Raw genomic sequence first — 22,268 nt, 5'->3', positions numbered from 1 at the left:
AACTCCATCTGTGTATCCCACAATGGTGAAAGAGGCCCAAATACTTGGGCCATTACCCACTGCTTTCCCAGGTGCATTATCAGAGAGCTGGAGGAGAACCAAATCTATTGGGAATTAAACCATCACTCCAATCTGAAATGCTGGCTTAGGAATCAGTGGCTTAATCCATGGTATCACAAAGCTAGCTCCTCTTTGGCAGATTTTTTATCTTTCTGAGAAATAATTTAATTACCTTGATAACAAATAAAATTATTCTGGAAATTAAATTAGATTTTTCTCAGTCATACATTCATTATATTTTGTGTGGTTTTAGATCTATATTTTAATTAAATAGAAGTAATGAGTAGTAGCTGTTCATATATTAATAACCTTCCTAATCTGAGTTTGTGATCTTGTAAATTTGAATAGCCTCTATGAAAAACATTATGGTATTTCTCTAAAAACTGAAAATAAAATTATTATATGATTTTCTTTTTTTTTTTAACTTTAAGTTTCATTTTATTTAGCCTCTCCAACTATGTGTGATGTAGAATGAACATTTTACAGAAAAGTGACTACCTTATATCTAACAGATGTCAATTGTGATCTCTGTGGTACTGCAATATCTAAAGCTAAGAAACATAGACCCTGTTACTCTGAAGTTTTTCTGATTTTTTTTTTATGGGATGTCAGGTTCTTCACATGAGAAACACTGCTACCAGGACCCATCTTCTTCACTGCTATCATTGAACTGCCACCAAGACCCATCATCTTCATTGTGATCGTTATAGCCTGGCTTAATGACTAAATGTGGATTCTTAAGTGTCACAGCTTCCAGCAGCTTCTGGGCTCCCTCATCAAAGGCCTCTTTGCACAACCCTAGAATTTGTAGTTTACATTGTGGAGACCTCAATACTTCACATAACTTCTTAATCCCTTCGGACCCTAAGGGATTCTGTGTCAGATTAATTTTTCTCAGTCTTTGGTTGCTGATAAGAGTAGAGGAGAGATCCTGACAACAGAGAGAAGTCAAACCACAGTATGCCAACCCAAGCTTCTGGATGTTACAGTTTGGCTGTCTCAAAGCGTCGCACAGAATTTTCACTCCACCATCCTGCAAGTTATTGTTCCCAAGGTCCAGGCTCCAAATATTTGGGTTGTTCAAAATAGCAGAAGCCAGATCCAGACAACAAGCACTTGTAATAGCACAACCCATTAATTCCACATCCTGAAGATTGCAGCTTGGATGCCGAAAGACATCACACAGAAGCTTTGCTCCTTCATCTTGTAGGAAGTTTAATCCCAGGTCCAGATGTCTCAGGCTCTTGTTGTGGAGAAGAGAAGTAGAGAGACATCTGCTGCTAAGTGAAGTCAAATGGCAGTGCCTCAGCACAAGGCTCTGTAGAGTACACTGTGGATGCTGCAAAGCATCACTCATAAACTTTACTCCACCATCTCCTAAGACATTATCTGTCAAACATAAATGTGTCAGCCTTGTATTGGTGATGAGAGCCAAAGAAAGATCCTCACAACCAGCTTCTGTGAGGCCACAGCTTTCTAAGGACAGTCTCTCCAGAGGACACTTCGAATGTCTTAAGGCCTCACATAACAGCTTCACTCCATCATCTAACAGATTATTGGTTGACAGATTCAGAAATCCCAGACTCTGGTTTCTAATAAGAGCCTTGGATATATTTAGACAACAAACTGTAGTTAGGTCACAGGACTCTAACCTCAGACTCTGCAGTTTACACCTTGGGTGTTTCAGAGCTTCACATAAGGCCTTTACTCCATTATCCCCTCTATCACAGCCAGACAGGTCCAGATGCGTCAGATTCTGGTTCTGAGTCAGAAAGTTAGAGATGCCCAGGCAACCATCAGGAAAGGAGACAAATCTCAACAGTAGCTTTTGCAGTTTACAGTTTGGGTGACTAAGTTCTTGATAAAAAATCCTCATTGCTGGTTCATCAAGGTTGCTATGGCACAGGTCCAGTTCTTTCAAGTGTTCATTTGTGTGGATCACAGAACAGAGATCTTCCCAGCAACGAATAATGAGATCTCCATCCTTTTGCCAAGTTTTGGCTGGGCAACTTGAGTTTACTATCTTCTTCTCAAATATCACTGATACCGACAGTTTAATGGTCTGCAAGCATCGGCAGTGCTTAAGGCAAAATGAAGTCACGAGCAAATGGATTTTTGCACACATTTTAATGTCAATCTTTGGGAAATAGCTCATTGCCTGACTTATAAATGCTTCATCTTGAGTCTCATACAGGTGGTGAAACAACTCCAGAAATCCCAGCTCGGATGGAGAGTAGTCACTTTTTCCCAATTCTTCCATCCACTGAAGCGACTCTTGTTTTATGTCCAATGACGTTTTACAATTTAAAGCTTCTTCCAGTTGTTTTATTTTCTCTTCATTCAATAGTCCAAACAAAAAGCATCTCATCTGCATCAAATTGGAGTCTTTATCATTTTTGCTTTCAAGTAACAACTTCAAATCTTCAAAAGACTCAACAGGATAATCCCTGGCTTCCCAATTGTCCTTCAACATATAAAACATAGCTGCAAAAAACTCCTGCACGTGTAGATGGGTGAACACATAGCAATTTTCATACTCTCTGTCCCTCTGAAGAATATTCATGTCCAGAAAAATTGCAACATCATCTTTGGTCAACCCATGCTTTCTGAGATTGTCCCTGTAAAACACATGTGTCATAGTCCATATTCCTTTAGCAGCCAAGTGGCACAGCCTCCCCAGTTGGTCCTGGTTGGGCAGACTAAGACAGCATGCATCTACTGATGTGAACAAGCTGGAAATGTAGCTGGTAAAAAGAGCTGTGGTTGTCTGGCAGGTGCCTGTGACATCGCCACCCTTCTCCATTTCCTGCTTCAGACAAGTACAAACAATCCAGCACACCTGGGGGACCCGGCACATGCTAAAAAGCATCTCATTGCTTCTTAGCAAACTGAATGCTTTCTTGCCCGACTCCTCATCTTCAAAAAACTGGTAAATATACTCCTTTCTTATCTGCTCAGGCATTCCGGGTATCTCTACATAGCGTTGACTCTTCAATACATTCTTCAGTCTCTTGGAAGATGTGAGTCTCATTGTCAACAATAAAGATGACTCAGGAAGCATCACTTTCCTCAGCAAACTACTCAGGAGGAAGGACACTGGGTGTACCTGGGTCCAGTCTTCACACAGTGCAAACTCAGGCTCCTCAAAGGCAAAGTTCAGTTCATCAAAACTATCAATAATAAAAAGGAGACCACTTGGCTGTGACAGAATCTTTTCAATGGGACTTTCTGTGCTGGGCCAGTCCTTTGATATCAGTTGAGCAAAGCTTGTCTCTTTCAACTGGTTCATCTCTCTCCCATTGAGGTAAAACACATAGGAAAACTTCTGATAGAAATTGCCCTTTGCCCAATCTAACATTGCCTTGCTTGCCAACTTTGTTTTCCCAACCCCAGCGGCTCCCTGAAGCACCACTGTCTGTGGCTGCTCACCAGTTTTGACATCCACATCAAACAAATGCTCCACCAAATCTTCATCTTCCTGAGAAATTGCATGATGGAAAGTTTCAAGTTCTCCAAGCCAAGAGCTCTCATCCCACATGATGCAAAATTTTTCCTTAATTTGAATTCTGTATTCTGTTCCACTATCCAGCATGGCTTCCTGGTCACCTTGCATCTCTCTGGGCTCAGCATCCTCTTGTTCCATAGCTGTGGCTGTCCAGTTGATCTCTGCTTTTGCTCTCTCACACAAACCCCTCAGGTTCATCTTGCCAAAGATTTTCAGAGTCACACTCCAGGCCTGCTCTCCTGGATAATATCTGTTCATGAGGTTAGCCAGATCCTCACGCTTGGCCTTCTTCACTGCCATCCAGGGTATCAGGCAGGGCCCAGGTTCCATGGTCTCCTTTAGAAGTAACTTGAATTTATTGAATTCCTCTTTGTTCAGCTCCTCCAAATACAACAGCAGCCCAAAATCAGAAAAGTAGGAAGATGAAGAAGCTGCCATCTTGTCTATGGATTAATATTCAGGCTCCAGTGGGGAGAAGTAATCAAAATAAGGTGGAATGAATAGGACCTACGGAAAACTTGGGTTTCGGTGGGCGTCGGTGACGAAGGTGAAATCCCAGCGCTCAAAAACGGGAAGGGAAGGAAGCTTCAACAGGCACTTGCTGCTTTATTATATGATTTTCCACCTCTGAGTGCCCTCCTATCAAAACAGAAGGCAGGATGTTGGACATACATTCATACACCCATGTATGTCGCAGAATTATTCACAGAAGTTAAATGCTGCAAATAACCCCCACATCTGCATAAGCACAAATGAATAAAGGAAATGTGGCATGTACCTATAATGGAATATTATTCAGTTCAAAAGGAAATCTTAGCACATGCTCCAACATGGATGTACCTTGAGGTTATTAGGTTAAGTGAAATAAGTCTGGCACACAAAGGTCCATGTTGAGGTGCCAGGAGTAGTCAGATCCATAGACATGGAGTGTACAGCTCTGGTTGTTGGGCAGGAAGGACAGGAGAACAAGTGTTGTTGAATGGTTACAGACTTTGACTTTTGTAAAATGAAAATGGTCAAGGAGATTTGTTGTATAATAACATGAGTGCACTTAATGTCACTGAACTGAAGTGCACACTTTAAAATGGTTGAATGGCAAAGTGTTCCTTGTGTGTATCTGACATTTTTTTAACTGCAATTAACCTCCAATCCTTCATTCTGGTTCTATTGGGCTCAGGGATTTGCATTGTTCCATCCTTTCCATGAAGAATCTGATGCAGAATATACAAGAGCATCTGAACTTCCCACAGAGTTTCCTGGCTGCAGCCCAGGGAAAGAAAATCCAGGCTGAGGCTGGTGGAGTCCCTGAGTTTAGGAGACTGAGTTAAAGGTCCTGGGAAGCCAGATAGCTACAGTTCCCTGAACCAGGTGCTGGGTGGGAAAAAGATGTGTGCAGCAACCTCTAGGGCTGTTCCGAGAATGCCCCTTGAATCTTCAGCAGAGCGCTGATCCTTATGTGCCTTTCAGGAAACTATCCAAAGCCAGAGAAAAGAACGACTCCAAACAAACAGATGAGCAGGACAAAACAAACAAAAAATACTCCTGTAATTTCATATGACAGGCACCAAAGTCCTAAGAAATTTTCCCCAGCAGTGTAGTTTTCTTGTGACAAAGAATTAGTATGAAGTTCTCCCTGGGCCGGCAATGTACTGTAGCGTGTTAAGCTGTTGTTTGCAATGCCGGCAGCCCCTGATTTGAGTCCTAGCTGCTCCACTCCTGATCCAGCTCTCTTCTAAGGCACCTGGGAAAGTAGTGAAGAGGTCCAAGTGCTTGGGCCCCTGACCCACACGGAAGACCTGGAAGGAGCTCCTGGTTCCCAGCTTGGAACCAGCTCAGCTCAGGTAATTGTAGCCATTTAGGGAATGAACCAACAGGTGGAAGACCTCTCTCTTTCTGTCTCGCTCCCTCTGTAACTCTGCCTTTCAAATAAAGAAATAAATATATATTTTTAAAATTTCTCCCTGATTAAAAAAAAAAAAAACAACTTCACACTTTCCATTAGTGCTGTGCATCCTATACAAAGGAGAGAATTAGGGAATGACTTTTCAAATCTATTTAATCTTTACTTTGTGTGTCTGAGTGGGTGTAATCTGTTGAAATCTTTGCTTAGTATATAATAAGTTGATCTTCTGTATATAAAGATAATTAAAAATGAATCTTAATGAAGAATGGGATGGAAGAGTGAGTAGGAGATGGGATGGTTTGCAGGTGGGAGGGAGGTTATGGGGGGAAAACTGCTATAATCCAAAAGTTGTACTTTAGAAATTTATATTTATTAAATAAAAGTTTTCTAAAAAACATGTTGTGAAAATTTTATTTTTTACAAAATCCATAGAGAAGTTTTAAGTGCCACTTAGAAGTGACTATTTTTAAAAAAAATGAATCATTGCTCTTATTACCAAATTGAATCTTACTAGAGTACTTATATTTCTATGGATGTAAGCCAATTTTCTTGCTAGCTAATTTTCACAGGTCTATCATTCTTTGAGGACTAAATGATTATTTCCTAATTGATAACAAGTTTTCTTCCTGAACTAACTCTTAACAATTGTCCAGGCTTGTAAATTCATAGGAACAGTGTCCTCCCTGGTAGACTAAAACATGAAAGAAAGTAAAAATCACAGAACTGATATCGATTGCATTGTATATCTGAGTGTAACGTGTGTATTTTCTGGAAAGTAGAAAATCTAGAGCAATGAACCTCTATAGGTCTGTCTGAGTTTAAATTACTTCTATATTCAAAAATGTTGAATAGAAAAGCTTCTCTCTGACACTGCTCACTGTTACAACTTCCAGCAGCAGTGTGTATTTATTGACCTACAATTACAATACAGTGTGTATAATTGACCTACAATTACTCATATAAATAGTTAACTCTCTCTATTGTGTGGACTTACGCATTGGACTCATCAGAACTACAACTTTCACTTTTCAGCATAAAATTTTAGGAAATAAGTATTAAATCAAGGGAATGGCAACTGCAATTTTCTTTACTTTTAAGAGTTTTTGTTACTATACTGAATTTCTATCATATACCAGTGTTAATATTAGATGCTTTTTAAATTTTAAGTTTATTTTAGTATGATAATCACTTATAAAATATCAAAACTTTCATTCTTTAATAGTAAAAAAATCCTTGAAAAATTAGGGGATATTATTTATATTTATTATAGTCTCATATATATCATGCTTAAAAGTTAAGTAGAAGTATGAAATAGGAATAAAGACTTTAAATTCTGCTTTGCTGAATAAGTTTCTTTTTCTTCTAAAGATTTATTTCTTTTTATTTTACTTGAAAGGCAGAATTACAGAGAGAAGAGAAGATAGTAAGAGTGAGAGAGGGATCTTCCATCCACTGGTTCACTCTCAAATGGCTGCAATAGCCAGGGCTAGGCAGAAGCCAGGAGGTTCTTCCAGGTATCCGATGTGAGTACAGGGGCCCAAGAACTTGGGTCATCTTCCACTGCTTCCCTAGATATATGAGAGGGAGTTGGATCAGAAGTGGAGCAGACAGGTCTGGAACTGGAACCAATTTTGAATGTCAGTGTTGCGTCAGGAGGCTTAACCTGCTGCACCACAATGTCAGCCCCTATAAATTCTTTAAACAAAATCTGGTGATTTTATGGCACACTTATACCAATTTTTTGTATTTATAATTGCTTATTTTTAATATTTTAAATATTTTAATTAAAATGTTATATTTCTAGTACTTACAATTCTATTATATCTCAATTACACTTGCTTTATCACTTTCTTTTAATAATTTAGATGTGCACATTTTTAAATTTTTTTTATTTATTTGAAAGGCCAAGTTACAAAGAGACAAGTAAAGACAGAGAGAGATAGATCTTCCATCCCTTTGTTCACTCTACAAATGGCCCCGATGGCTGCATTGGGTCATGCTTAAACCAGAAGCCAGGTGCATCTTCAGGGTCTCCCATGTGGATGCAGGGACCATTTCTACTGCTTTCCCAGAAGCGATAATAAGAGCTGGATCCAAGTGAAACCAACACCCAAATGGGATGCTGGCACCTCTGGTGGAGGTTTTAAACTGCTATGTGACAATGTCAGCACCTATCACTAAGTTTTAAAATAATTTAAATATGTTGCTGGCACATTATAGTAACTTAAGAATATACTCGTGCCATGATCCTGATTTTACAAATCAAGGTACATTGTTCTTGTACAATGATTAAAATTTCATTATCACCTAATTTTAAATGTCTGAAATAATAGGATTTTATAAGATTTTCATCTCTTTTACTTTACAGTTTTAATTCTGCAGTCAATACACTCATTTTTTTCCTAAAAAAAATTATTTATTTATTTGAAACTCAAAGTTACAGAGATACAGAGAAAGAGAGTCAGAGACAGAGAAAGAGACAGCTTCCATATGCTGGTTCACTCCTGAGATGCCTGCAATGCTCAACGTTGGTCCAGGACAAATCCAGTTTCCAAGAGCTCCTTCCAGATCTCTCATGTAGGGTCAAAGGGCCAAACACCTGAGCCATCTTCTGTTGCTTTTCCCAAGCCATTAGCAGAGTGCTTGATAGGAAATGGAGTAGCTCGGACACAAACTCATTCCCATATCAGATGTTGGCGTCATAGGTGGCAGCTTTACTTGCTATGCCATAATGCCAGCCCCCAAATGTTCTTTTAAAAACATTTTAATAGTAAATTTCAAGCACATAGAATAGTAGGAAGGTAAATATAGTAACTGCCTCAGGGACCCATCATTCATCTCCGTATCTCAATACCGTTTGATATCCCCACCCCTCACTGCCACAAATACCAACAAACCAAAGGATTCTTTTGGAAAGCAATCCCAAATATTGCTGTCCTGTAAATATTTTATTGTGTTTTTTGAAAATGAAGGGCAAATGCATTTTAGTTTCTCAACAATATCCACAATAAACTTGAGGCTAACTCTTTAATATAACCAAAATTATTTTGTTTCTCAATTTATTTGGTTGGATTAAGTTTTGATGTATAGATTGCTCAAATTAGAAGCTCAGCATTTTGTATTTGTTTCACTTGTTTATATATCCTTTACATCTTTTATATTCTTCAGATAACAGCTCCACAGTTTCTTCATGGAAGTTACATGCTAAATAACCAAATTTGGCATCCTGCAGACCTTCTCATATTTTGGGAATTGTAACTTCATACCTGGAGTTATTTAAATCCTATATTTACTGTGAACAGGTAGTTATTTTTAGAGACCTGATGAGGCATGCTTACATCTGTTTGTGGCAAGTCAATTGCAAGGTGATTAATATGCCACTTGGAAGGCTGACATCCCATAAGGGAGCACCTGGTTGGCAGTCCTGGATCTGCTTCTGGTTTTAGCTTCATACTAATGCACACCCTGGGGAGCAGTAAGTGATGCTTCAAAAGTTTAGGTTCCTGGTACCCACAAAGGAGGCACAAGTTGAGTGCTGGGCTCCTGACTTTAGTCTGCTCAGGGCCATTTGGTGAGTGAACTTGTGGATAAAAGATCTCTGTCCTTCTGTGTCTCTATATCTCTCTTAATTTCAAGTTAAAAGTAAAATAAGAAACCATTTTTTAAAAATTACTTTTTTAGCAAGTGTGAAAGATTTATATGATTGAGTAATTTCTATAACAGCAATTTTAAAAAGTTTCTTTTGTGCTATTGAGAATAATGTCTCTGGATCTGTTATTCTTATCAATTTTTAAAAAAAGTTCCATCTTATTTTTGCTTCATTTTTTATAGATTGCTTATATTCCTCATTCATTTAACTCATAAAAAATTATGACATTCTAATTTTATCAAATATCTTCATTGGTTAACTGAAATTTTCAAGTAGGAAATTGCCCTAACTAAAAAAAAAAATGACTATCCTATGCGAAATTATTAAAGGTAGGAAGAATGATTTTTTTTTTTTGAAAGGTAGAGTTAGGGAAAGACAGAGAGAAATGTCTTCTGTGTATTGGTTCACTCCACAAATGTCCGCATCAACCGGTGCTGAGACAATCTGAAGCCAGGAGCCAGATCTGAACTGAGGAGCCAGGAGTTCCTTCTGGGTCTCCCATGTCGGTGCAGGGGCCCAAGGACTTGGGCCCTAGCAGAGAGCTAGATCAGAAGAAGGACAGCCAAGGTAGAAACAGGCACTCATATGGGAAGCGGGCGCCACAGGTGAAGGCTCACCCCACTATGCCTCAGCACCAGCACCTACTCATTTTTATGTTATCAATATCCAGAAATTTAAAGTAATCTCTCAGCATCAGACAAATATAGCCAATGAAATTCAGTTGTACCTGCTGTTAGTTCATTGATTTATCGTTATTTAGAGACATTCTGTTATAACAGCCAGAGGATGCTTGTTCAACTAGGCAGAGTATATTTTATTTTATTTATTTATTTGTTACACATTCTTTTTTTTTAACTTTTATTTAATGAATATAAAGTTCCAAAGTACAGTTTATGGATTACAATGGCTTCCCCCCATTACTTCCCTCCCACGTGCAACCCTCCCCTTTCCCGCTCCCTCTCCCCTTCCACTCACATCAAGATTCATTTTCAATTCTCTTTATATACAGAAGATCAGTTTAGGTAAAGATTTCAACAGTTTGCCTCCACATAGCAACACAAAGTGAAAAAATACTGTTGGAGTACTAGTTATAGCATTAAATAACAGTGTACAGCACATTAAGGACAGAGATCCTACATGATATTTTTAAAAAAATTAATTAATTTTCTATGCAATTTCCAATTTAACACCAGGTTTATTTTTTTCTATTTCCAATTATCTTTATATACAGAAGATCGATTCAGTATATACTAAGTAAAGATTTCATCAGTTTGCACCCACACAGAGACACAAAGTGTAAAAATACTGTTTTAGTACTAGTTATAGCATCACTTCACATTGGACAACACATTAAGGACAGATCCCACATGAGACATAAGTACACAGTGACTCCTGTTGTTGGTTTAACAATTTGACACTCTTGTTTATGGTGTCAGTAATCTCCCTAGGCTCTCGTCATGAGTTGCCAAGGCTATGGAAGCCTTTAGGGTTCGCTGACTTTGATCTTATTCCGATAGGGTCATAGTCAAAGTGGAAGTTCTCTCCTCCCTTCAGAGAAAGGTACCTCCTTCTTTGGTGGCCCCGTTCCTTCCACTGGGATCTCACTCGCAGAGATCTTTCAGTTAGGTTTTTTTTTTTTTTTTTTCCCCAGAGTGTCTTGGCTTTCCATGCCTAAAATACTCTCATGGGCTGGCGGAGTATATTTTAGACAGAATTCCAATGGTCTTTAGTAGCTTAAACATGTCTACATGCAGTGAACATATAACTTTCCAAAAATTGAAGTTTCCTTAGACTGCCAGTAAATATATTTACATGCATTTTACATGCATTATGGAAGCACATATTTACACTTTGTGCCAGTTTATTTAATCTATTATACATTTTATCATAATAAAGTATGCATTGAGTTGAAAGATCAAAGTAAATTTATAATGTGGAAGATTTTTATTCTGCCATTTTACCCTATGCAAATTCTACCTCCACATTATTTTTAACAATTTATTTAATTTCCACTTGTAACATAGTTGGATCAACTGAATCTGATAATATTTTTACACTTTAAATCTTCATTTATGATTTTTTTTTGTACACTGGTTATGTGGGACAGTATGTAAGAGTATAAAACAACATATCCATTACCCCCTGTCAGCATTATTTGATTGTTTTCCAGTCTTATACTGGTAATCTCTGCACCAGCAAGCATTTCCACTTGTAATTTAGAAACTATTCCTTTTTACAATGTCTTAAACGTATTTCATATTTGTTCTTCATGATATTGTCTGATATTGACTAAATAACATTTTAGCAATAAATCCATTAACATATGGTTAGTATTTACTTTGAGTTCTCTCTGAATAATTTAATTTTCTGAGAAAAATGTATTTGAAGTTGCTAAATATTTGTTGATTCACTTGGTGATTTTAAGCTCTCCTAATACTTGAAAGATTTTAAGTTCTTATTACTGCGTAATTTGTTTTTTGCTTTAATCATATCTACTCCAGTGTCTTTACAAATTGTCCTACTTTTGTTTGTTTCTGTCCTCTTATCCTGCTAAATAAAAAGCAAACAGTATGGAGTAAGAGTTTGGAAAAAACTACAAAAAATTTTGCAAGGGACTGGGAAATAGCTATTTTGTTAGTAGTAGTAGTAGTAGTGGCAATTGTCATATTTACTTGAAAGTAAGAGTTACAGAGAGAGAGAGAAAGGGAGAGAGAGAATCTCCCATCTTCTGGTTCACTTCCCAAATAGCAGGGCTGGGCCAAAACAAAACTGGGAGCCTGTAACTTCCTCTGGATCAGTTCCATATTTGTAGAAAGAGGAAATATACTTTCATAAAACTGTTATTTCAGAAAAACTGAGAAAATGTGATTTTATGATTAGAATATTATTCTATTCATATTATGCTATTATATTCAATTCAATATTCCATTCTATTCAATATTATGCTATTATATTAACAAAAATAATATAAAATCTTCTTTTTGTCCAAAAATTTATCTCTGACATTAGTGCTTGATTTATTCTCTCAGCTAACAGATAATCTCTTTAATTTCTAATAATGAGCTGAACTGAATTTTCACTTAAACACCTGCCACGTTAGCCCATATTTTCTGTGTATGGAAGATATATTATTTTAATGTTGACAAGATGATTTTAAAGTTTTCTGTTAGGATTCTTGAGGGTAAGTAAGGTGCTACTTCTATGACAGATAAGCTCATACAGAGGAATAATATTTTTACGAAAAACATTGACTTTTTATACATTTTATTCCTTTAGTATAGAGGAAAAGAGCTTCTATCCAGTCCTTTAAACCTTGCTCACATCCTACTGTAACAGTTCAGCAGGTGGGTGTCACTTGGCTGCTTATTCTTTTCCTCCTAAGGTAAATTTTCCATCTCATCCCCAAATCAGGACTAAGTAGGACATAAAAAAAATTTTAAAAATTAAATGGAGCATGATTGATCTAGTATGTAGAGAAGTTAAGATTTTAATACATCAGTACTCAGGTCAGAAAATAACCTTTTGGAATTCTGTCATAAAAAAATTCTCTAGGAATAGGCCAACATTAAGAGATGTAAGGAAACAATATGATTTGCCTTTTCAAACTTTGTCCCTGTTTCTTACACAATGGCCCAGTTAAACTAACAAATCAACTCAATCATATTTGAAAAGATCCACTCCCTGTGTCTGTCCCTTTTTGTTTTATGAACTCATTGCAAAAACTAACGTGCTTTGAAGAAGACATTGAGAAAACTGTATCTTTTTCAAGTGGTAATGGTTTCTAAACTTCTTTTTTTCTGATCAGATTATAAAACATAGACCCTGTTGACATTCAGGGTGCATTATATTTATCAACTTTTTTCACTTTATTGCCATGCCCTATGGCTGTGTGCCTCCAGTACCTGGGAAGCCAAACAGGATGTTCTGTAAGGAACAAAAGCCTTTCCCCAATTGGAATCAAGGATATTCTTTGTGTCAGGGTTTGAGAAATGGAGTTTAACCTGAAGATAGCTCAAATAATATACAATACTGTTTAAACAATTTACTTAACAAAGTGGACATGTCTTAGTATCTGATAAAGCATATACTTTTTTGACATATGATTAACACATCAAAAAAATGATCAAAAGACAAATAACCTAAAGATATGCAGATGAGTAGAAGAGCTGAGGAACTAGAAACAAATGACGGATTTTGTGTACATAAATGTAACTATTACAGTTTTGAATGAATAATGACAAATAAAATAAAATAAAAGGTATATATGAGTATCAGAGTAGAATGCCATAGCATTGAACAGAGGAAAGAGAACTCTGCCTCAGAAATGGGAATAAATAGGTAAGGATGATGCTCACTTCAGCAGCCTATATGCTAAAAGGGGGTATGGATAAAGTTTGTGCTTTTTATATGAAAGTCGGTGGGATGAACAATTAAATATATTCCTTGTTGTAAATAAAAGGATTATATGGCACATATTCCAGGAGCAGAGGGTGGTCACAAGACAGTAGTTAGAATAATGAATTTGTGAATTTCAGTCTTTCCAGGGAAACCATCAGAAAGTGGGTTCAGGAACAAGAATTTAGCCTGGTGGTTAAGATACCTATATCTCCTTTCAGAGTGCCAAGGATCAGTTCTCAATTCTGGCTCCTGACTCCAGTTTCCTGCTCATACGGACCCTGATAGTTGATCATAATGGTTTAAATAATCAGGTTATTTTCATTTATTTATGAGACTTGATTAAGTTTTCAGCTCTTAGCCTTGGCCCAACCCTGGACATTGTGAGCTTTTGGGGAGCCAACAGACAAGAGTGTCTCTCCCTCCCTCCCTCTCTCTCTCTCTCTTTGCCTCTTAAACAAATCTTTAAAAGATGGGAAAGAAAAGATCAACTCCCAAAAGATATTTACTAGGATATTACAGTGTTTTTATTCCAGATGTAAAACAGAAAGTATAGAGAAGTGAGCAGGGTATAAACTAAAACTACTGGGGTAAGAATTTGGGACTAGAAATGCATAAGTTTAAAAATAAATATATTTTTAAAATATATAATGAAATAGAATGAGCATAGATAAAAATTTGACATTGTATAAGATGTTTCTAATATGAAGTACCAAATATAAAAACTATCTTTTTTTCTTCATAAATCATTTATTCACAGCTGATTTATTGTACTGTTGCATAAATAGATATGTATGCACATGTACATTGTAGTCTCTGCATTTTAACTATACTATTACACTTATTTTAAAAATGCTTATTTTTAATATACTTAGTCTGTTAAACTTAAATAAATGTATTGTTTCTTCAAATACATTTTCTTTAACCTCTAAATATCCAGGTCAAGCTCCTTAAAGTTAAATATTCCTCACAGATGAATTCTTTTTTCCTATTAAATCCAGTAGTCTTCAATTATATAACATCACATTAGTACCCATATGGAAAATTCTATACCATCACATTACTACCCATATGCAAAATTCTATACCACAACAGTACTAACCATATGCAAAACCTTCCTCTATTTTATACCTATTGTTTTACATTTTTTAATGTTTTCTTTTAGTGCTAACTTTCTACAAGATTTTCATCTCATTTTTCCAAACACATCATACATGTTTGACATTTCAGAATGCATTGTTTTTAAAGGAATTAAATAACTTAAATGCAAATAGATTTGAGAGACCCATAAATGAGCTACATAATTTATGCCTATTAATGATGCCAATATAATGTATATTCTTGTAGCAAATTCAGGAAATGTGAGCCTAAAGCAAGCAGTAGTTTCTGCAGCTTATTAGATGCAAAAGCAAATTTGCAGAAGGAAGTAGAGTTGCAGAGGTACAAAACATGTAACTACCTGAGGGTTTCTTTACTCCTGTTCTTCCTTTGGCAAAATCATGTTAGGCTATACATTTTCCTTTCAGCCTAAGTTCAACTGAGTTCTGTCATTTGCAATAAAAGAATCCTGAATAATACATAAAGTCTCAATTGAAGAAAGCCCTCCAGGTATTGTGAAAGCATATGTTAGAAAGCAGTGAATTCCACAGAATTGCAGTCAATAGTTTAGTATTCAGAATATGCAGAGTGGATATTAGCATTTCTTAATACCTGGTGTCATAAAAATAGTTTATTCTGGCCTCAGCATGAATATGTTGCATAAGTAGCATTTTATGTATACATGGTACTCTCCTGAAAACTACCTCAAATGGATTCACAAAATAACAAAATTATTTTGTTACAAAATAGATCTTGTATATGGAGTAAAATGTTATTATATGGAAATATGATAAACACTAACATGCCTATCTCACAAGTAAGAAAAGTGGTTTACCAACTCATTCCCTCGTTAATTCCTCTCCTTAATCAACTGGTTCAAACTTATACCCTAAGTTCAGCACTAACCAAAATATTGTGCTCATCATTTCTTTGTCTTTCATATAGGATTACCAAATATAAAAATGTAATAATTTTGTATATATATATTTCCAAGTTATATTTGTCTATGATTTTTATATATGTGACATCACAACATTAAGTTATATTTGGCTCATATTTATCATTTCATATTATGTGTTTGAGAGTCTTGCAACCACAGCTTATCATTTTATCAGATTTAACGTTGTCCTTAATATAAAATTAGTTGTCAATCTCTTTGATTGTAAATGAAGATACTGGGCTCATTCTAGTTTCTTGATATAACAATAAGATCAAATGCTACCAAAAATATTTTTTAAATGTTTCCTGTGTAAACATACAATTGTATTTTAGATATGTTCACCTAGAGGAAGAAATGCTGAAATATACAGTGTGCATATCTTCAGTGCAATGAAGCAGAGCCAAATTGCTTTCCAAATTGGTCATATAATTTATACTCCCCACCTGCAGAATGTAAAAACCCTGTTGCTAGGCTTCACTGCCTGACACTTAGTACTGTCATTTAATTTTTGTCGGTCTGGTAGGAGTGGAATATTATTTCAGCATGATTTTAATTTGATTTTCTCTGAAAATAATAAGGTTGAATATATTTTCTTGTATTTATGGAAAACTCGTTTTCTTCTTTGTAAATGCCTACTTGCCTTTTATACATTTTGCCTAATTGTCTATCATTTTTTCTGTATGAATTTCAAAGTGTTCTTTATAAAATGAAAATATTAATACTTTATGATTACATGCACTGTGAATAGCTTTGCCAGAAATATAGTTTATCTTTTTAGTCTCAGTAAGGCATCATTGGATGAAGCATAGCTTACAACTTTAAGATTATCTAAAATATTTTCATTTCTCCTTTTTTTGTCTTAAGAAACTCCTTCCTGTAAATCAAGGGATATTCTCTATATGTCTTCCTAAAAATTCTCATATTTTGCTATGTCTCCTGAGTTTATAATCTATCATAGATGGATTTTTGGGCATTGTGTAACGTGGAAATTTTGCAATGTATTTTACCAAATGCTTTAGCAGTTGTCCAGCATTTCATGAGTGATAATTCTTCTTTTATCCACTGTCCTCCATTATCTGCTCTTCTGCATCGTAATTATCCAAAAATGAATGATTTGTGATTTCTGTCACATTGAATTTAAAAATCCTTTAGATTATTATGTTAACTTTATAGTCACTCCTAGTACAAACTATGAAATTATATTTACCTTCCTAAATAACATCTCCACTAGTCTTGATTTTTTCTTATTTTCATATAAAATATCAGTTTCACAAAGATGTGTGTTCATATCTTGATGGAATTATATTAACATAAAATGGATATATCAAAATGGATATTTTAAAAACATAGTGCTTTCCATTTAATAAACATGACTTGTTTCTCTATAGTTTAATACCTTTCAATAAAAATTTTTCAATTCTTACATTTTAGAGAAAAAAGGATGTTTACCACATTTTATTTTTGCTTATTATTTAAATTTTATTTTAAATTTTCCATTGTACAAAGATTGATTTTGTTCTGTGTGTGAGGGACCTCATTGCCTCACAAGTATTTTCATTTCTTTTTCATTTATAGTCAGGCTGTAACACATAAGCCTTTTGGAGGAACTATTTCTGAGATTTCTCTGTATATAGGCATGCTTACAGAGCCATAGTTTTCAACAGCTGGTTATGCGTAATTAGAAGAAATATAGTGCAGAGCTCCCAAGTAGTTCTCTCTTACTAAAGGGTTTGCCATTTTCTCCTAGTTTTAGTTCTTCCACGTGAACTTGTCAGTGACTCAACTCTCAGCAACCACTGAACCATGAAATAACTTTGGTCTGGAAGCTTCCCACCAAGCACGACAGGGGCACGGGGTTCTGATGCTGCTGGAGCTGACACAATTGTGTTCTGCCTTCTTTTGCACACGGGAATAAATCTGTGACCATTGCCCAAGTCTCTGTTTTTCTCCAAAAAATTCTTGACTCTTAAATCAATGGCTCTTAATTGCAATAGTGTCTAATTATCAAGAAAAAAAAGTCCTTTAACCATGCCTGACAACAGGAAAAAAAAAGGACTTTTTTTTTGCTAAATTAAAAAAGAAAATGTAATTACTAAATAAAATTGGCAGACTTCTGTTCCCTAAAATGACTGGTTTTTGATGAAATGCCTCATAAGAAGTACCATTTCATGCAAGAATAATGAATTGATTTCTGTAGAATGTCAAAGAAAGTTCTATTTCTCAATGTTTTTATTATTGTTTGTATTAATACTGCTAAAATTGTGTTGAAGAGTCAGGCATTTTGCTTCTCTTAAAGCAAACATGGATTTGTTATCAGCTAGCAGCAAGGGAATATTTTCCTTGTCAAGAAACACTTGCCATTTTGAAGTTGTACAGTATCAAGCAGAATTATAAAACGAAGCATTCACGTTTTGATGATCTGTTTCCTCTCTATTGACAGCTAAGAAAGGCTAAAGTTGCACAGCTGCTACATTCCCATGATGCATGTACTTTTACCTTTATAGAAAGCAATCTAACTATTCTTTTTAGTATGCATAAGCATAGAAGACAGACACAAAATGAAGGTCCTGAAACATACTTTGAATTTTTCTTACGGCATCTCCTCTTGCTAATGCTCACTGGCTTGGGAAGGAAAATTAAGTGGATGATTCATGAGGGTTAAACACTGCCAGCTGATATCTTTTACTAGCTGCAGATGGAGCAGTTTCTTCTTAAAAGCAAAGTTCAAGTCTTCATGCAAACAACAATTAGGAAAGTTAATGAGACTCATTTTACTTAAACAAGTCTAGTTCAGCTGTGAGGAAGCTCCACTATCGAGCAGGTTATGAGACAAATATACTTAATTAAATGATGTCACTAGTAGGCAGCCCAGTAGACTCACTTTCCCAGCACTGTTTGTATGGACGTTTTATCAAGCACATTTCTGTCACCTTCTTGCTTTCCTGCTATATTTTCTGTATTTCTTACTTTTCTAGGCCATCTCTCACTTCTATTTATTAATTAATGAAGTATATATTGTATGTCTTCTATGTGCTAAGCTCTATACGAAATCTCTGAAATACACATCTACTGTAACAAAGAGTTCTCGTGACACAAATTTCAAATCAGCACATCATTTGAGAGTCATGCTATTAAGACTACACAAAAGTAATCATAGTAAGTTAAGACTGCATATTTCATAGTCACTTATAAATATGCTGTTAGGACATTTATGATGCTCCTAAAAATTTCATGAAATTAAAAATGTCCTTTAATCATTAAGACGAAGTTTCCAAACAGAAAACTGAGAATGCATGGAGAAATGAAAGCAATTTGATCTTGCTATGAAAAATTCCCCTCTCTATAGCAAATTGATTTTCATTAAATTGTTTCTTTTCTAGTGTATGATAAAGAATGCCTAAAATCCTATGTAATTTTGACTACTTGTAAATTGTTTTTTTAACTTTGGAAAGTTATAAGGAAATATGGGTTTGAATGTTCCTTTTATAATAAAAATAGTAAGTGTAAATATTAATGTACCGATTCTTAAAATTTAAATAACCATCACAAATATCAACTTCCAGATAAGAAAATCTAGACATTCAAGGCATGTTTTATTTATTTTTTTATTTTACTTTTTTATTTTTGACAGGCAGAGTGGACAGTGAGAGAGAGAGAGAGAGAGAGAGAAAGGTCTTCCTTTTTGCCATTGGTTCACCCTCCAATGGCCACTGCGGCCGGCGCATTGTGCTGATCCGAAGCCAAGAGCCAGGTGCTTCTCCTGGTCTCCCATGGGGTGCAGGGCCCAAGGACTTGGGCCATCCTCCACTGCACTCCCGGGCCATAGCAGAGAGCTGGCCTGGAAGAGGGGCAACTGGGATAGAATCCGGCGCCCCAACTGGGACTAGAACCCAGTGTGCTGGCACCGCAAGGCGGAGGATTAGCCTGTTAAGCCACTGCGCCGGCCCAAGGCATGTTTTATGACAAATTCAGGTTTCCTACAGAAAAAAAATACATCTTGTTTAAAAAATTAATGGAGAAATAAGTACTTGTCATTGACAAGGAGCTACAGAATAATGACAAGGACATTGATGATTCCAGGAACATTTACCTCCTGTGGGACCATCATTGAGAAGTCCCATTGATTTTTTTTATTCAAAACCATTATATGGTTGTTCAAATCTTAGAAGACAGTTACCCGTCCTGGCATCCCATATGGGTGCTGGTTCATGTCCCAACCAATCCTTTTCCAATCCAGCTCACTGCAGGCAGCCCTGGAAAGACAATGAAAGATGATCCAAGTGTTTGGGCCCCTGCCACTCCCATGGGAGACGCTCCTGGCTCTTGACTTCAGCCTGGCTCTGCCCTGGCCTTTGTGGCCAACTGGGGAGTGGCTCAGCAGATGGAAGCTCTCTCTCTCTCTGTCTCTCCCTGTCTCTGCAACTCTGACTTTCAATCAAATCAATGATTTTTTTTTTAATGAAGACTGCTGCCAAAGTAATTTTTCTGAATGTCAACAGTGAGTATATAATTTCACGAGTTATAGATAATAGTTAATGAAAACAATTAATTAACCTTCCCCTAATTAGCAAGCAACCTTTTAGTATTGGAGATACATAATTATATGTCCAATTCCTATGATTTCTAGTATATGTGCCTGTTCCAATTTTCTTGATTTTATCTTACATGGTCAGCCCATGTGTTGGTTCTGTTCCAGGACTTATTAATAATCATGTGATTCATTGGAGTTCAGGACATGCTATCATTGGAGCTGAGAAAGCTTCACAAGCAAGGTTATTTTCTGATGTTTTCCCATCTTTCTTCTCTAAAGCACAGGCCTAAGAGAACTTCCCTGAACTATCTGCTGAAAGTGAATTATAAAACCTTAAATGTCAGGTGTTCTGCCCTGTCCCCACAGGAAACGAACAAAGATGCAGAGACATCAGGAAAAACATGAATACAAAGGCCGCTAAGTTCTTCTAATAAATTGCCAGTAGATCACATTCCCTTTTGTGCAATCAAACCTCTACTCCACTGTCTATTCTTCATCCACCTAAGTATAGAACAATTAGCATTGTTTCTGTGAGTCTCCATTTCTGAAGCTCCTGTGTCATACAAAGTTTTGCTTAAATACATTGTGTGTGCTTTTTTCTTGTTAACGCGCCTTTTGTCGTGGGGAGGAAACTTTCCTTGAGCCTTGCAATTGTCAAAGAAAAAGAGCTCTTTTCCTGTATGCACAGCCTTGCTCTGTCCTTCGATTTTGCCTTGGTGTTGCTGGCTCAATTCAACCTGTCCAGAATTGTTTTGCTCTTGCTCAGATGCAATAGAAGGTATCATTTCCACACTTATCTCTCAGGTGTCTTCAGCAGCGCACATCAGGTAGACACACATCTATGAATTAGCTATCACAACTAGAGAGCAGGTGCCTTTGAATTAGAGAAAATAAGGCCACTTATACTTTTGATGTAAATCAATACTTACTTAAATCTATTAAGCTCAAAGCATCTTACTATGTAGTTATTGTGTTAGATAAAAGACCTCCACTCATTAGATTTGTATAAATCCATTCTCCCTTTGGAAGATAATGATTTTTAAGATAATTTTAAGATTTATAACTACCTAGGAGGTATCTATCTACCAAAGACAGCATTGTATCTGACAACTTTTTACTTATAAAGCTATAAAAGGGCAAATAAATTTCACTGATAAAATATGTTAAATTAATTCATAATTTTGAATGATTATTCTGTAATTCCAGAAAGCTAAGTATATAAATGTTTTATATATATATATATATATATATATATGTATGTATATGTGTGTAAGTGAGTTGTTTAAAGCAATAATAAAACATTTAGGGGCCGGGACTGTGGCGCAGTGGGTTAATGCCTTGGCCTGAAGCACTGGCATCCCATATGGGCACCAGTTCAAGACCTGGCTGCTCCAATTTCGATCCAGCTCTCTGCTATGCCCTAGGAAAGCAGTGGAGGATGGCCCAAGTCCTTGGGCCCCTGTACCTGTGTGGGAGACCCAGAAGAAGCTCCTGGCTCCTGGCTTCAGATGGGCGGCAGCTCTGGCCATTGTGGCCAATTGGGGAGTGAACCATTGGATGGAAGCCCTCTCTCTCTCTCTCTCTCTCTCTCTCTCTGCCTCTCCTTTCTCTGTGTAACTCTTTCAAATAAAAATAAATAATTCTATTTTTTTTGACAGGCAGAGTGGACAGTGAGAGAGACAGAAAGGTCTTCCTTTTCCGTTGGTTCACCCTCCAATGGCCACTGCGGCCGGTGCACTGCGCCGATCCGAAGCCAGGAGCCAGGTGCTTCTCCTGGTCTCCCATGCGGGTGCAGGACCCAAGCACTTGGGCCATCCTCCACTGCCTTCCCGGGCCACAGCAGAGAGCTGGACTGGAAGAGGGGCTACCAGGACAGAATCCGGCACCCCAACTGGGACTAGAACCCGGGATGCCGGCGCCACAGGCAGAGGATTAGCCAAGTGAGCTGCAGCACCGGCCCCACTTAACTTTATTGCGTATTCAGTTTCACTTAAAGGCTAGTATTTCTCTGGTTCCACACATAGTGATGACAGTGATTTGAAATTGGCTCACCCCAACTGACAACCCCAAGGATGTCCTATATATTCTGAACTTGGTGAATTATTCCTATGCTTACACATTTTAACATACTTCTAATATTTATGTTTAATAATATGTCTGTGATTTTGTCGTAAGTAATAGCTGTCT

The 22,268-nt window shown here is 36.6% G+C and overlaps 1 protein-coding gene across 1 annotated transcript; it reads right to left on the bottom strand.

The window, feature by feature from the left end:
- Positions 1-694: 694 nt before the first annotated feature.
- Positions 695-4,129, bottom strand: LOC133758687 (NACHT, LRR and PYD domains-containing protein 14-like). Its single transcript, XM_062189871.1, has one exon. It carries the CDS (start codon positions 4,001-4,003, stop codon positions 695-697), a length of 3,309 nt encoding a protein of 1,102 aa, XP_062045855.1. The 5' UTR covers positions 4,004-4,129.
- Between the last annotated feature and the right edge of the window lie 18,139 nt (positions 4,130-22,268).

Source organism: Lepus europaeus, chromosome 4 (assembly GCF_033115175.1).
Source record: "Lepus europaeus isolate LE1 chromosome 4, mLepTim1.pri, whole genome shotgun sequence".
Classification (NCBI taxonomy): domain Eukaryota; kingdom Metazoa; phylum Chordata; class Mammalia; order Lagomorpha; family Leporidae; genus Lepus; species Lepus europaeus.
Note: the sequence above shows the minus strand (reverse complement) of the source record. Positions and strands in the feature narration are given on the sequence as shown.